Source organism: Natrix helvetica (assembly GCF_964273705.1).
Source record: "Natrix helvetica genome assembly, chromosome: 3".
Classification (NCBI taxonomy): Eukaryota; Metazoa; Chordata; class Lepidosauria; order Squamata; family Natricidae; genus Natrix; species Natrix helvetica.
In genome coordinates this window covers 125,552,822-125,566,829 of record NC_138549.1, presented here as the reverse complement: position 1 = coordinate 125,566,829, position 14,008 = coordinate 125,552,822, and the positions used below count along the sequence as shown (strand labels likewise).

At 36.5% G+C, this 14,008-nt stretch overlaps 1 protein-coding gene across 9 annotated transcripts in view; it reads right to left on the bottom strand.

Moving 5' to 3' along the window:
- Window positions 1-5,212: 5,212 nt before the first annotated feature.
- Window positions 5,213-14,008, bottom strand: part of SCUBE3 (signal peptide, CUB domain and EGF like domain containing 3) — a 121,243-nt gene continuing 112,447 nt past the window's right edge. For all 9 annotated transcript variants that reach the window (XM_081948542.1, XM_081948545.1, XM_081948547.1 and 6 more), the window contains 5 exons: window positions 12,101-12,262; window positions 11,674-11,871; window positions 10,528-10,680; window positions 10,030-10,109; window positions 5,213-8,537 (listed from right to left, as the gene is read on the bottom strand). In XM_081948542.1, coding sequence (XP_081804668.1) covers window positions 8,388-8,537; window positions 10,030-10,109; window positions 10,528-10,680; window positions 11,674-11,871; window positions 12,101-12,262 — 743 coding nt within the window. In that variant the 3' untranslated portion in view covers window positions 5,213-8,387. The remainder of the gene's footprint in view (window positions 8,538-10,029; window positions 10,110-10,527; window positions 10,681-11,673; window positions 11,872-12,100; window positions 12,263-14,008) is intronic.

Genomic DNA, 14,008 nt, shown 5'->3' with positions numbered 1-14,008 from the left:
TTATCCTCTTTTTAAGAATATTTTGAATAATCCACCATATTTTTATCCAAAATGCTTTAACGTTTTTGCAAGTCCACCATATACGGTAATACGTAGTGTCAGCACAGTCACATCTCCAACATTTAGGTTGCAAATTTGGATACATACAAGCTAACTTTTTAGGATCTAAATGCCATCTATAAAACATCTTATAAAAATTCTCTCTCAAGTTTTGAGCTTGTGTAAATTTTACATTCCTTACCCAAATCTTTTCCCATGTTTCCATCATTATTGGTTCTTCAAAGTTTTGTGCCCATTTTATCATACAATCTTTAACTAACTCTGTTTCAGAATCCATTTCTATCAGTATATTATACAACCTTTTTATATGCATTTGACCCTGGTCCCTAATTTGTTTTACCAAATTATCCTCATTTTTCATGATACCAATTTTCTGATCTTTTTTCCATCTGGCCTGTAACTGTATATAGTGAAACCAGGTTTGAATTACCCTTTCCTCTCTTAGTACATTCAAAGACTTTTAACTGTAGTACACCTCTTTCTATGTTAAGAAGCTCTCTATATGTAATTACATCCTGTTTTTGTTCTATACTTATATTCTCTATTGCGTGTCTGGGCACTACCCACATAGGTATCTTATCATTTAACTTATATTGATAATTTTTCCAGACACGCAGTAGAGCATTCCTTAAAATATGGCTTTTAAAAATCTTGTCCACCTTCTTATCATATATTAAGTAAGCATGCCAACCGTATACCAAATCATATCCCTCAATATTCAGTATTCTATCCTCTGTTAAATTAATCCAATCGCTGATTGTTGATAAAACTACTGCTTCATAGTATAATTTTAAGTTGGGCATTTTCAAACCTCCCCTTTCACATATATCTTGCATTATTTTAAATTTTATTCTCGGTTTCTTCCCTGCCCAAACAAAATTATTAATACCTTTCTGCCATTCTTCCAAATTTGCATCTTTTTTGAGTATTGGTATCATTTGAAAAAGAAATAGAAACTTGGTCAAAACGTTCATTTTTACTGCTGCTATCCTTCCCAACAAGGACAGTTGTAGTTTTTTCCATTTAGTCATCTCTGTCTGTATTTTATGCCGTAATGGTTCATAATTATACATATATAGTTTCCCATTTGAGGTTGTAATATGAACTCCTAAATATTTAACCTTTTTTACTATCTCACATCCTGTTACTCTTTCTAATTCTTCTTTTCGATTTATGGTCATATTTTTAACTATCATCTTTGTTTTTCCTAGATTTATTTTAAACCCAGATACTTGACCATATTGATTAATTATATTCATTAAACCTATAGCTGATTTCCCCGGTTGGGTTAAAGTTACAACCAAGTCGTCCGCAAATGCTCGTACTCTATATTCATAATGCCTAATGTTAATTCCTTGTAGATCATCTGACCCATGTATTCTGTTCAACAATAACTCCAAGGTTAAGATGAACAATAATGAAGACAGGGGACACCCATCTTGTTCCTTTTTCAATTTTAAAGGATTCTGTTAAGCTATCATTAACTATAATTTGTGCTGTTTCTGGTATATTGCCTTGATAGATTGTGTGAAATACTCTCCAAGCTGCATCTTTTGTATTATTTTCATTAGAAATTGCCAATTCACTCGATTCAAATGCTTTCCCCACGTCTAAGAATATAAGCACTGTGGGGACTTGGTTATTCTTTCCCAAATATTCCAATATATTAACAATTTGTCTTACATTACTTTTCATTTGTCTCCCCTGTATAAAATCAGATTGAACATTGTGAATCGTTTGTTGTATAACTGACATCAGCCTATTTGCTAATATTTTAGCAAAAAAATTATAATCTGTATTAAGTAATGATATAGGCCTATATATCTGTATTAAGTAATACAGATACATTATATATCTGTATTAAGTAATGATATAGGCAAAATATTCCTTCAATAATTTTTTGCATTCTGTAACATTTCTCTCATATCTAAATAGATTTTCATTTAACCTCCAAGACCTCCTAGATCCTTCTCCATATTCCAATTCCATCCAAACCGGATTATGATCTGTTAGAGTTCTCGGACATATCTTCGTCTTCTTCACCCTGGAAAGGAAATCATTTGTAATTAGTATAAAATCAATTCTAGAAAAGGATTGATGCCTATCGGGAAAAAATGTAAAGTCCCGTTCTTTAAGATTCCGTTCTCTCCAGATATCTCTCAATTCCATATCATCTATCATGTCAAAAAAAGATTTAGGCAACCTTGCTCGTGTTTGAGTATTTTGCAAGAGTCTCTTCTTGTCCTTCATAGTGTCCAATACTCCGTTCCAATCACCCAGTAATATACACGATCTATAATCCCATTGTATTAATTTGGTATGAAGCAACTTGTAAAAATTTTCTTGTTGTTGATTGGGGGCATATACTCCTGTTAAAAGTATTTTCTTTCCTTCTATTAATAGTTCAATTGCAATATATCTTCCTTGAGGATCTGCTTCAATTAATTCAGCCTTTAAATCTTTTCTTAAGTATATAACTATACCATTTTTCTTCTCCGGAGCAGATTCCACAAAATGTAGTCCCAATCTTGCATTCATCAGATATTTCTGATCCTGTGTTCTAATATGTGTTTCTTGCAGATAAATCACATCATTTTTAAATTGTTTCAGATAATGGAATATTTTTTTCCTTTTTTGTGCTGAGTTTAAACCATTAACGTTCCAGGTTAGAAATGTAATTGTCATCTTCAGCCCCCTGAAGCCTTTTAAGAGCGACCTGGAAACCCTGCTGGAATTTCATCTTCGGTCTTCTGTATTTATGCTTATAGTTTCTTGGATTGTTGTCTGGGCTTGTTGCATCTTTAATTCTTGCTCTTTACGTTTGGTAACCGCTTGGGTTTGTCTTTGTTCCATGATTTCTTCTATCTCAAGTAAGTCCAGGGTTTGAGCAGCACCCGCTTGTGCCTGGATATCTTCCTGTTTATCTTCCCCTGCTTCTTTTCTTCCTCTAGATCCTGGAGATGGAGGATGTCCAGCCTTTAATACATTGCTGTAAAAATCTCTTGCTTTCCAAACTGAACTAAGACGATATCTTTCTCCTAAGTAATTCACCACCAATCCTTCTGGAACCTCCCATCTGTACTGTTTCTGGCGAGTTCTGGGTTCATCCACTAGGAATGCATAATCCTTTCTAGATCTCAACATTTTAGGGGGAATTTCCTTTAATACTGTCACCTCTTGACCTGCGACCTGCAATTTGTTTTTATACGTCGCTTGTAATATCCCATTCCTTATTTTCCTGGTAACAAAATAGATTACAATATCTCTTGGTAGTTGTCTCCGTCTGGCAATCCATGAATTTACACGGTAAATTTTGTCCATCTGCCAGTCATATTCGGTCTTGGATTCACCAGTTAATTGGACAAAAGCTTCCACAAATATCTCTTTTAAATTTTCTTGGTTACTTTCTTTCAAGCCTCTTATTCTCAAAGCAAACTCCATAGCTCTATATTGTGTCATTGTGACTTCTGCCTCTGACTTATCAATCTTGCTTTGAATGTCTACAACCTTGTTCTCCAAATTCACATTGGACTGATTGATTTCTTCCACTCTATCCTCCAGTGATGTTACATAACCAAGCAAACCCTTAAATGTATCCACTATATCTTCCCTTATTTGCTGGTTGTGAGTTTGTCCTTAATTTCAGACATTTCATTAGACACATCTTTAAGGGCTTTAGTAATTTTGCCTTCCAGAGCATAAGCTTGTTCCTTTAAGGCATTTTGAAGGTTACTTTGAAGGGCTTCAAGTGTTAATGCTTCTGCTGGGAGTAATAAAGATTGCAATTTTTGTGTCTGGGCTGGAGAGCTTCCAGCGCTCTTAGAGGCAGTTAATTTAGTTTGCTTTGATGCCATTTCCAAATACTCAAATCAAACTTTTCAGTGGCCAAATTGCTTATCCAAAAAGTCCACCTAACCCCCAGACTTGTTAATTTTTATAGCTTGTTAGCGAACCAACGCTGTTTTGTTTAGTCTTGAGCTCTTGATTCTTTTTACAACTTTAGCAAGCACTTAACAGATACTTGCTTCTTAAGTTTCACTTTCACTACGCCCTTCGATGTTCAGGCGCCATCTTCACTTTTATCCCCCTTAATCTTCACAGAAGGAAATTATAATAAATCTGAGTTAAGTTTTGTACTTGTGATTATAATCACTCCTGTCTTCGCTCTGCCTGCTTCTTATTCAAATGTAGATTAATGCGTTGATAGCAGGAGTGGTTGTGGTGCTTTGTTCTGCCGATGCAGAGACGGCCCGGGAGCGGAGCACTATCGGGCTGCAGGGGGGCTCTCACCTTTCAACCCCCAGAATTACTTGTGTTGGTCTAAGGGAGCTCTACCCTTACCCTGTTGCTCACCTCCCCTTCTTTTCCCGAGGGGAGAGTTTTCAAACTGCCAGACAGCTGATTTACGCTGTTCTAGCAGCCTAACGCGATCTCAGGGCTGGCGTTCCCAAAGGAACGTCCATCAGCACCTACGTTGCCACCGGAAGTCCAGTATCCCAATCTTCTTGAAGGCTTAGCACCACATCTTGAAGAGTCCCTCCTATATGGAATGGAACAACTTGCCACACCCAAATCGCTGCAGCTAACTTACCATGGCCAACTCACCATGACCAACTCACCACAGCCAACTTGCTGCAGGACAACTTGCCAAGGCTAGCTCACCACAGGACAACTCGCCACGGAACAATTTAACAATTCAATTTAATTATTCAAAATATTTTTTTAAAAAAGTTTTGTCATTCGCATTTCATTCTGCCCCTCCTTTTGCATCCTTTCTTTAATGATTGTATTCCATTATTTCTTTGATATTAGTGTAACTCTTATCCTGCGGTGAATTGGCCATGATTGTCATAGACCCCTGAATATGCAATGCAGGTCAACAACCCTTCTACCAGATCTCTCTCTTCAAATGGTTTTGTAAAGGCCATATGAGCTACTACTGAGGGATACAGTAAGACCTGAAAACAAACCAAATTTCTCTCTCTGGAAAACATTGCTGAACATCTGTAATTCATACTACCTCCAGCCTTTATTAACAGTGAATAATGTTGAGAGTTGCATCTTAGAAACATCTAAAAATGATCCCCATCACTGGTACAGGAAAAGACAAATAATTGTTTTCATTCATACTATTAGCATGTTTTCCATTTGTACTATTTTTACACAATTTTAATTGCTTTTGTATTAAAGGAGTTGTGTTTTTTATTTTTTAGAGAAATGCATAACAGGCAATAAAATGCATTTCACAGTGCAAATACGATGTCCAGGCTTTGGAACCCATAATTGTTGGTGACTACAAACTGTCTAGTGTAAAAAAAAATTGGCTGATTTCCAAAGAGAAAAAGGAACAAAAAGGGGGAGGGGGGAGAAACAGAACTTCAAGCAGCAATAAATATACATTAGTGATTTTACAAGCAGTGGGGGAAAATCTGGACAATCAATGAAACACCAAGAAATTCCATTTAATAATTTAAATGGGCAATATGAAATGCAAACTTTTATTTTTACAAATCAGATACAATTTCTTTCATCAAGTGCAAATAACTTTATGAACTACATCTTTTTTCATTATTTTTCAAGGGATACTGCATGATGGCGTATGGCACAGCAACTATAAATAAGTTAGCTTTATTGCTTATATCTGGTTATATTTCCTATTTGAGATGGACTTGTCAATTTTTTTTACTTTTTACATATTAATACAGGCAAAATAGATCTCGTAACAGAAACCAGGTAGAATCCAAAGCAAAATTCAACAGAGTTTTTCTTTTAAAAGCTGTCCCACATTTCTGGTTATGTCTCTATTATTTTTCTCTGAAGTAAATAACCGACTTGAGTTTCTATCTCTGACCTCTTCCACAAAATAAACAAATGCTTGTAAGTTCAAGAAAATGTTGCATCCAATTAGAATTTATAATAATGGAATCTCACCTATTAAAATACTACGACTGTGTTTATATCAAAACCACTTCTGTGTCGGGTGCAAGCAACCATAAACACTTGTAGATAGGCCCAAGCAGATATTTTATTGTTCATCACCTATAAGTATCTTGCGCCAGATTGCCTACCTTCCCTTGGGAAATGGCAGATATTTTATGATCTAAGGGTTTGATCTTAAACATTTCTTTCTCATTTCCCCCCACCCACCCGCCCCGAAGATGGAATGTCTCTTTATTCCCCCTGGCAGGGCCCCTTTCCCTTCAGCTGGAGGTTCTGCATTCTGTTTCATGGCTGAAATGTTGTGAATTTGATAGAACTATTTCTTGATTCTGGATCAGGTTAAAAAGAAGAAGTAGAAAACCCATAGCATGCAATACTAGGGAAAATCGGCAGTATTGTATGAACTGATTATAATTGCATACCACTTTCCATAATTCTGATTGCTAATTTAGATTTAAGACTGCTTTTCATCATTAGCATTTGCACTTGAATATGAACCAGTGCTTGATTGACAGTTTATGTAACTGCAGAGTCCTTAATGCTCTCTAAGCTTGGTTGTTTGCTGGCAGACATTTCATTAGTGCTAGAAGGGAGTGGGGTTTGCTCTCTTTTTATAGAGGGTAGCTTGCCCTGTCAGTTTATGTAATTTGAAATGGACCCGGAAGAAATACTCGACATGATTTCATATCAACAAGAACTATTCTAAAAACAAATTCAATGCAGGATTCAGTTTTGTAGCATTAGAAAACAAGAGTATCTCTGAGTAGGTGCAGAAAACATTTCCCTCCTCACTAAGAATCCATAGCTACATTTTTGAATTAGGAAGGAAAAAACCCTTTGAGTTAAAAGTTATGACTTCCCAAAAGACCCTGCAACTTATTGGTACATCAGAAAGAGAACCTAGTGATATCTGTATAGTATGTTAGAACCAAACATTCTTCTACCTGTACAAAGCTAAATTTCAGAAAGAGTGAGATTAAGTAGCACGGTGGATGTGTTTAAAAAGTTTTAATATGTGAATGGATTCCAGTATGTGATTCTTGATATATTCTTTAAAATGCCTTTGATAATATTTGAATTGACTTTTAGGAGCAGCTTGTTATCAAAGCATAATTTCACATACACAAACTCTATCTTCAGGAGTTATGTTGGAGCTTACTGTAGTGAAGAAAATAAAATTCCAAGAGCTGAAAATGTAGTTTCATTTAGTCATCATTCTCCCAACTCCATGTTTGGATTCTTTTCTGTTTCTTGTACACACACATCTTCCTTTCTCAGGCAGGTATAAATATTGTAGTTTCTAGTAGAAACAACCCTCTAAATAATATAAAGACAACTCAAAATGATTGCACTTAATAATATGAAAAAGGTAGAAAGGAGAGCATCCTAGTGCACATTCACTTACTCCTGCCCTTCAAACCACATGCTTTCTTATCACTGAGTTACTCTTTGGCAGAGCTTACAAGAAGTCTGATCTCTCAGCACAAATGTCTGTGGGGAAAATCTTATCAGAAAATCTCACTTTTCACCAACTTCTGCTCTCTGCTCCCCCCCTCCCCCTTTCCAGACATTATTCTGTATGAGTAAATGGCTAGACTAGGCTTTCAATATCAAAATCCATCATGAAATGATGCTTTTCTAGTCACCACACTTGCCATTCTCAACAGGGGTGATTTCCTTTCACATTTCTGTGATACACCTTTTTATTGTATGATTTATATCCATTGTATCCCCTCCCCCATGTATCTGGTTTGATCCTCTCTGCAAGACTGCTTGATTTATTTTTCACTTAAAAACATAACAGTCTGATAAATAAGGCAGAACCTTCTACATTCCAGGTGTCCATTGCTCTCAGTTCTTCACAAAAGTGTTCAGCTGGATCAATTCCATTGCTTAGCAGTTGCTCAGAGTCTTCCCATTTCATTAGTGTCCCAGAAGCAGAGGCATCTTATGATAGCAGAAGTACTTTTTAGAAACAGTTCATGCAGAGAAATGTACCCAAGCAGCCTCTTTAGCAGCTGCCTGGTAGCACACATAATGGCATATATGTGAGAAAGCTGGACTGGAAGGTATGGGTCCCAGCACAGGACTTTTGTGAAGAGTGTGTCATTAGTGAAATGGGTAATTTCAACAGGCTGAGACTTCAGTATGGAAACACAAGGGAGGGGATTTAGTTCCTTGTGGCCAGCTGTTCCTTCCATGGCCAATTCATCAGTAAATTTGATTCGAAGAATAGCCAAAGAATGACCAGGTATTAGATGCATCTGCATAGTGAAGATGGCGGGTTTCTATTTGTAGAAAAAATTCACCGAAAAGTAACAATAAGCATAAGAAAAAAAGGTTTTCTTGGCAGTCGAGAAACCTGGAAGGTTGGTGAAAATATGAGGCTATTTGTAAGGTCTAAGAAAACTTGAAACTTTGGAGCGGAGGAGTTTGATGAAAGAGCGTGGCAGCATTTCCTTATGTTTTTCTGTGTATTTAAAGTAGTTTTGTGGATGAGCTAGCACATCAAAGAAAGCCTTGATTAACTTCTTGTCCTGCAAGGGAAACAAATGACAACTTTAGATGTAACCACAAGAATTGTAATAGTTTATAGAATCTTTGACAAACAGATACCCAGTCTAACTGATACTACCTTTGCTATATAACTAGCAAGGTTGAGAATGGAATCATTAGTGGAATCACTAACCCAACAGATTATTTTATATACATCAAATCATTCCAAACCAAGCAGCAAGAAATTCCATGGAATCTATCCAGACTCATACTGTATGTTATAGTGAGCTACAACACTATTAATGCATGTCTAATAGTGTAGCTAGAAAAAATATAGAATCATTATGTGACAATATTATGGCACACATTTCTTTAATAACATAGTAGTGGGGAGAAATATGGAAAGTAATAGACTCCATTTGTTCCTGTGTAGTACATAGTTTGTCCCTATATCTGCTAGTATTGATAAATTAATTCAGGGGTCATTCTTATAATTATTTTGATGTGACAGCAAAAGACTGGTTTTTGACATGTTTTGTGACTTGCTGTGCTGCCTTGTATATTTTATAAGTTGTAGCCAGCTTAGGGGAGCATATATTGTGTTGGTTTTGTGCTAAGGTATTTTGAGTTTCTGTGAGGTCCAAGAATACAAAATTAATTTGCTCCCTCCTTTTTCAGTTTTTCTCAATGTACTGTATATCTATTTCTCCACATCTAGGAGTGTAGAGAAAATCCTACAAACAATAATTATTTGAATTATATAGCTAATTTTCCTGATCTCCATGAAAGTTTGCAAAATTATTCTAAATGCAGATAGATACACTTCCCAATCCTGAGCTCTGGTGATAAGCTTGAAAAGCGTAGCTGAATGACAAGTTTTCTGAAAGAAAATATTTTTATTATGAATAGAAAGTATTTTCATTCTGTTTGAAAAATATGGTTCTGTTTCAAATTGTGTGTAAGGAGACAAACTGCCACATCCCCCCAATCTTATGTTTTTCCACTGGTATACTATTGGTGGGAAAAGAGTCAGCTACATATGTTAAGCATAAGTGCAATGCCATTATTACAAGTGTACCTTCTGTTATATTTTAAATTAAATAAAAACAGAGGTATTTCTATAACTTCTTCAATTACTCGAGCTACTATTTCCCCAAAGGGAAAGGAACAATTTCTGGCAAAAGCTGGAACAGGAAGGAAATCATTAAAGCCCCTCCTCACACAATTTAATGTGGATTTGCATTCAAAACTTCTACAGCTGTATCTGAAAAAAAGACATAGGGAAAGACTAACTGAAAGCCGTTTTCTAAAATGTACACTCAGCAAAAAGCTTTTTGGCTTTTATGTTAACAATTTATATTTCTCCTCACATTACAAAGAGCTCTCTAAGTTCTCTAATAAAAAAATAACATTAGTTCCACTTTCAAATGTTTTAAATCTGAGATGTATAGAAAATAATGCACATAAGCATATGGATGCTAAAGGATACCAATGACTCAAATCCTTATCCAGCAATATAAAAAATAGTCTTACCTTCAATATTTCCTGATGATTTTCAGATGCATAGAGTCTGCCATCTCGGACAATGTCTTCCACCAGCTGTTCATAATCCTCTGCATTATTGGGCAAAATGGTCAGGAAGGTACGAGAAAAGAAAAGCAGCCAGTAAATTTATTTCAAGTGCAATGTACTGTATACATACTGTATGATCTGAAGCACTCAACTTTTTTATATATATTTGAAATAATAGCTTACTGCCAGAAATCTTATTTGGAGAATATTCCCAATTTTGTCACCCATGCTTTTCAATATCCATGTATGTTGCATGAATACTGCAAAGGCTTTAGATTTAAATGTATAAGCTATTTGGATGTCTGTGGGTATGTGTGAAAGTTTTTCAGATACAGGTAAATCCATGCTCAACATCAAGGCCTGGGGCCAAATGGCATCAGGAAACATAGGTCCACAAGGTACCTATATGCTGAAAAGATCAAACTTCATAGCATAGCTCTATAACTTCCTCATACTTACCATCATATGTGACATAAGGAATTTGGAAGCCTCTGGCACTGTTAGCTTCACTGGTTTTAAAATTAATCCATAATTTTCGGGACCTTGCAGTGAATGCTATAGGCCTCTCATAAGTCTGGCATGTTTCATAGGTTGTGATGGAGGATGGAGATGCTGTAAAAGAAAGCAGATCATGTTCATACATTGTTTAGAATCACACAGCTCTTACACCATCAAGCATTAAAACATCTTCAGGGATGAAGGAAGATATGTAAGTAATGAAAGGCCTTTCTTCCTTTTGCTAAAGATCCTTACCTTTGAGAGATTAAAGGGAGGATATGTTTGAATTCCAGTTGGTTTTTTTTAAAGGAAGTGTATTTTAACCAAGTTGTATCATCTTTAGTATAAATTTTTAAAAGGCCATTTAGATCTAAAATAAGGGCAGACCCATTCACCTAAGGACATTTTTGGGGATTTAATACCACAAAAATTTTAATTTGGGTATGTATATTTTTAGAACAACAGCAAACTACCCTTCATGCAAACACAATATGGTATAGTTGCTTTGTCCTTCCCATTTTAATAGATCGTCTGGAGGAAAAAAATGTCAAGGAAGGAGACAAGAAGATTACAAATCAAAGTTCATGTGTCAATTCCATATAGAAGTTTGTGAATAACGGACAAATACTACACAATAAAGTTCTTGTCTGAAAACATATGAACTTGGAGCACTTAGAGACTTCCACAATAATCCTCTTGAAGGATGCAGACTTTTTGAGTAACAATGGCAATTAGTAAATCTTCTTATACTCATGGATTGCTCTGAAATACGTTTTTTTAATGTCATTATATTCCCAGTTTAATTATATAAGTTGTATTATATATTATAAGTATTCAAATCCAGAAAAAAAAATCAGATCCTGATTATCAGTATCTGGAAGGCCCTCTTCTCTGTAAGGCATCAGTTTCAATGTAGAGACTAAAGATCCAAACACTAAACTCTTTATGACATGCTAGAAGAATCAGCTATTAGTTTGCTCATTATTTCCTCTCCAGTGAAGATGAAGGAAGATGGTACTACATCTACAACTACAATATGGATCTGCTGAAAGCTGATCCTGTAAAGCTATCTTCTGTATGGTCCCAATGAGGCATTGGGTTACCTACAGTTTTTCCGCATCACCAGGACATCCCCACATTCATCCTCAGATGGCAGGAAGATTTCAGGCACCACAATCAAAATCTTGCGCTTTGGAGGTGGGTTGATGTTCCAAGTGCATTCCACATTTGCAGGATAGTTTCCAGGATAATTAGGAGACTCAATATAGCCAGTGAACTCGCCCAGCTCCCCACCACATTGACGGTCTGCAAGAAAACAAATAAAGAAATACTGGGATATCAGCTTAGGAAATGGCGAGCAAAGGAGATTGCAGCACTACCTTGTGTAATATAATGTGTGTGCGTGTTGTGTGTAACATACACAAAAATAGAAAGTTGGAAACTATCTGATAATTTCAGATAGTCAATATCTATACAAATTAACTCTTATTTTGTTCTTCCAAAATCTATACAACTCTTGCAAGACAAGGCATACTTTTGCACTGTGATACAGAAGTGGAGCCATCAAAGTCTGTCGTAGTATTCCCAGGACATGCAATGCAATAGTTTTGACGGAAGTCTGGTTGATAGGTGCCTATTACACAACGAATGCAGCGATGGACACTGGTGTTGTAATAATGGCCTGGAGAGCATTGAACTGAAAATTAAACAAAAAAATTAAAAACCAGTTTAAATATAATAGAAAAAACATTAATTGGACAAGTATATTTTTACACTTTCAACAGTAAATATAATACAGTAACAGAATGCCTTCTCTTTCCCTCCTTTTCTTCATTCTATAGTACTATAGTAGTCTATAAAAACACAGGGTTGTATGTGGAGTCCCTTACTCTATACCAGTGGTTCTCAACCTTCCCAATGTCACAACCCTTTAATACAGTTTCTCATGTTGTGGTGACCCCCAACCATAAAATTGGTGTCTCGGTTCCTAAGATCATCAAAAATATGTGTTTTCCAATGGTCTTCAGCGACCCCTGTGAAAGGGTCATTCGACCCCCAAAGGGGTCCCAACCCACAGGTTGAGAACCACTGCTCTATACTCTTTATGTGCATGATTGCATTCCCACTCATGCTAGTAATACTATTACTAAATTTGCAGATGATACAACAGTGTTGGGAGTCATCTCCGGGGTGGATGAGTCTGCCTATCGAGATGAGATGGACTAGTTGCTTTTGTGGTGTGGAAACAATAACTTGGTCCTTAACACCAATAAGACCAAGTAGCTTATAGTGGACTATAGAAGGAATAGATCAGACATCCAGCCCTTGCTTATCAATGGAGCAAGTGGTCAGTTTTAAATTTATTGGTGCTATCATAAAAGAGGACCTGACCTGGGACACTCATATTGCAACACTGGTCAAAAGGCCCAGCAGAGATTATACTACCTGAGACTTCTCAGGAAACAACAACTGGATGAAAAACTGCTGGTAACCTTCTACCACTGCACCAAGTTGTTTTAACTTACTACACCTGTGTATGGTTTGCCAATTGCACAGTGGCAGATAGGACAGCACTCCAAAGGGCTAACATCATTGCCCAGAGGATCGTTGGTTGCTCTCTCCCCTCTTTGGAAGAGCTTTATAGCTCCCTCTGCCTTAAGACAGTTCAAAACATTCTTAAAGATCCATCTCATCCTTTTCAATAGTCTTTCTGTCAAAGATGGGACCGAACAGGCTTTATTATTAGAATTATTTTAATTCTAATAAGCCTTGTCCAATATACTGTATGTCAGTGTTACTCCACCAAGGTTTTAAAGAAAGAACCACCACTCTAAATTAAGCCAAGAAACCTACTAGCAACCAATGCAGTTAATACATTTTATACTAGCTTCTTCTACCAGATCTTCTACAAAAGCAGCTCTATATAAAGTGCATTGCATTAGTCCAGGGCCTTCTGCTCTAGATAGGAGTATAACTGGAACACCATGGTCCACCTACCTACTCCTATCAGCTGTTATTTGGGCAGGATTCCAAATTCCAAAATGACCAGGGGGAACACAACCTTGTCTAAAATAGCTATTGGGTTTAATTATCAGAAGTGTATTGATCATTAGCAACTCGATGTTGATAAGATTTAATTTGACTTGTTTTGCTCCACCAGATCCCCACAACTTCCAACACCAGTTTAAGGCTTTCATGCCATCACTGGCTCATCCCAGAATCACAATGTGTAATTTAATGTCATCAGCCTACCATAATAGCTTCTTCAAAAAAGGGTCCACAACCACCTACTTCAAAGCAGGACCAAACACCTCCTCCCTCAAAAAGCATTGAAAACCACCTGTAACCAGTCACTCCTGTGCCATCTAGCCACCTGAAAACGCCAGGAGGGGCATTGATTCCCCAAGCAGAAATGTGTAGAGATCTAAGATGACGACCTTGG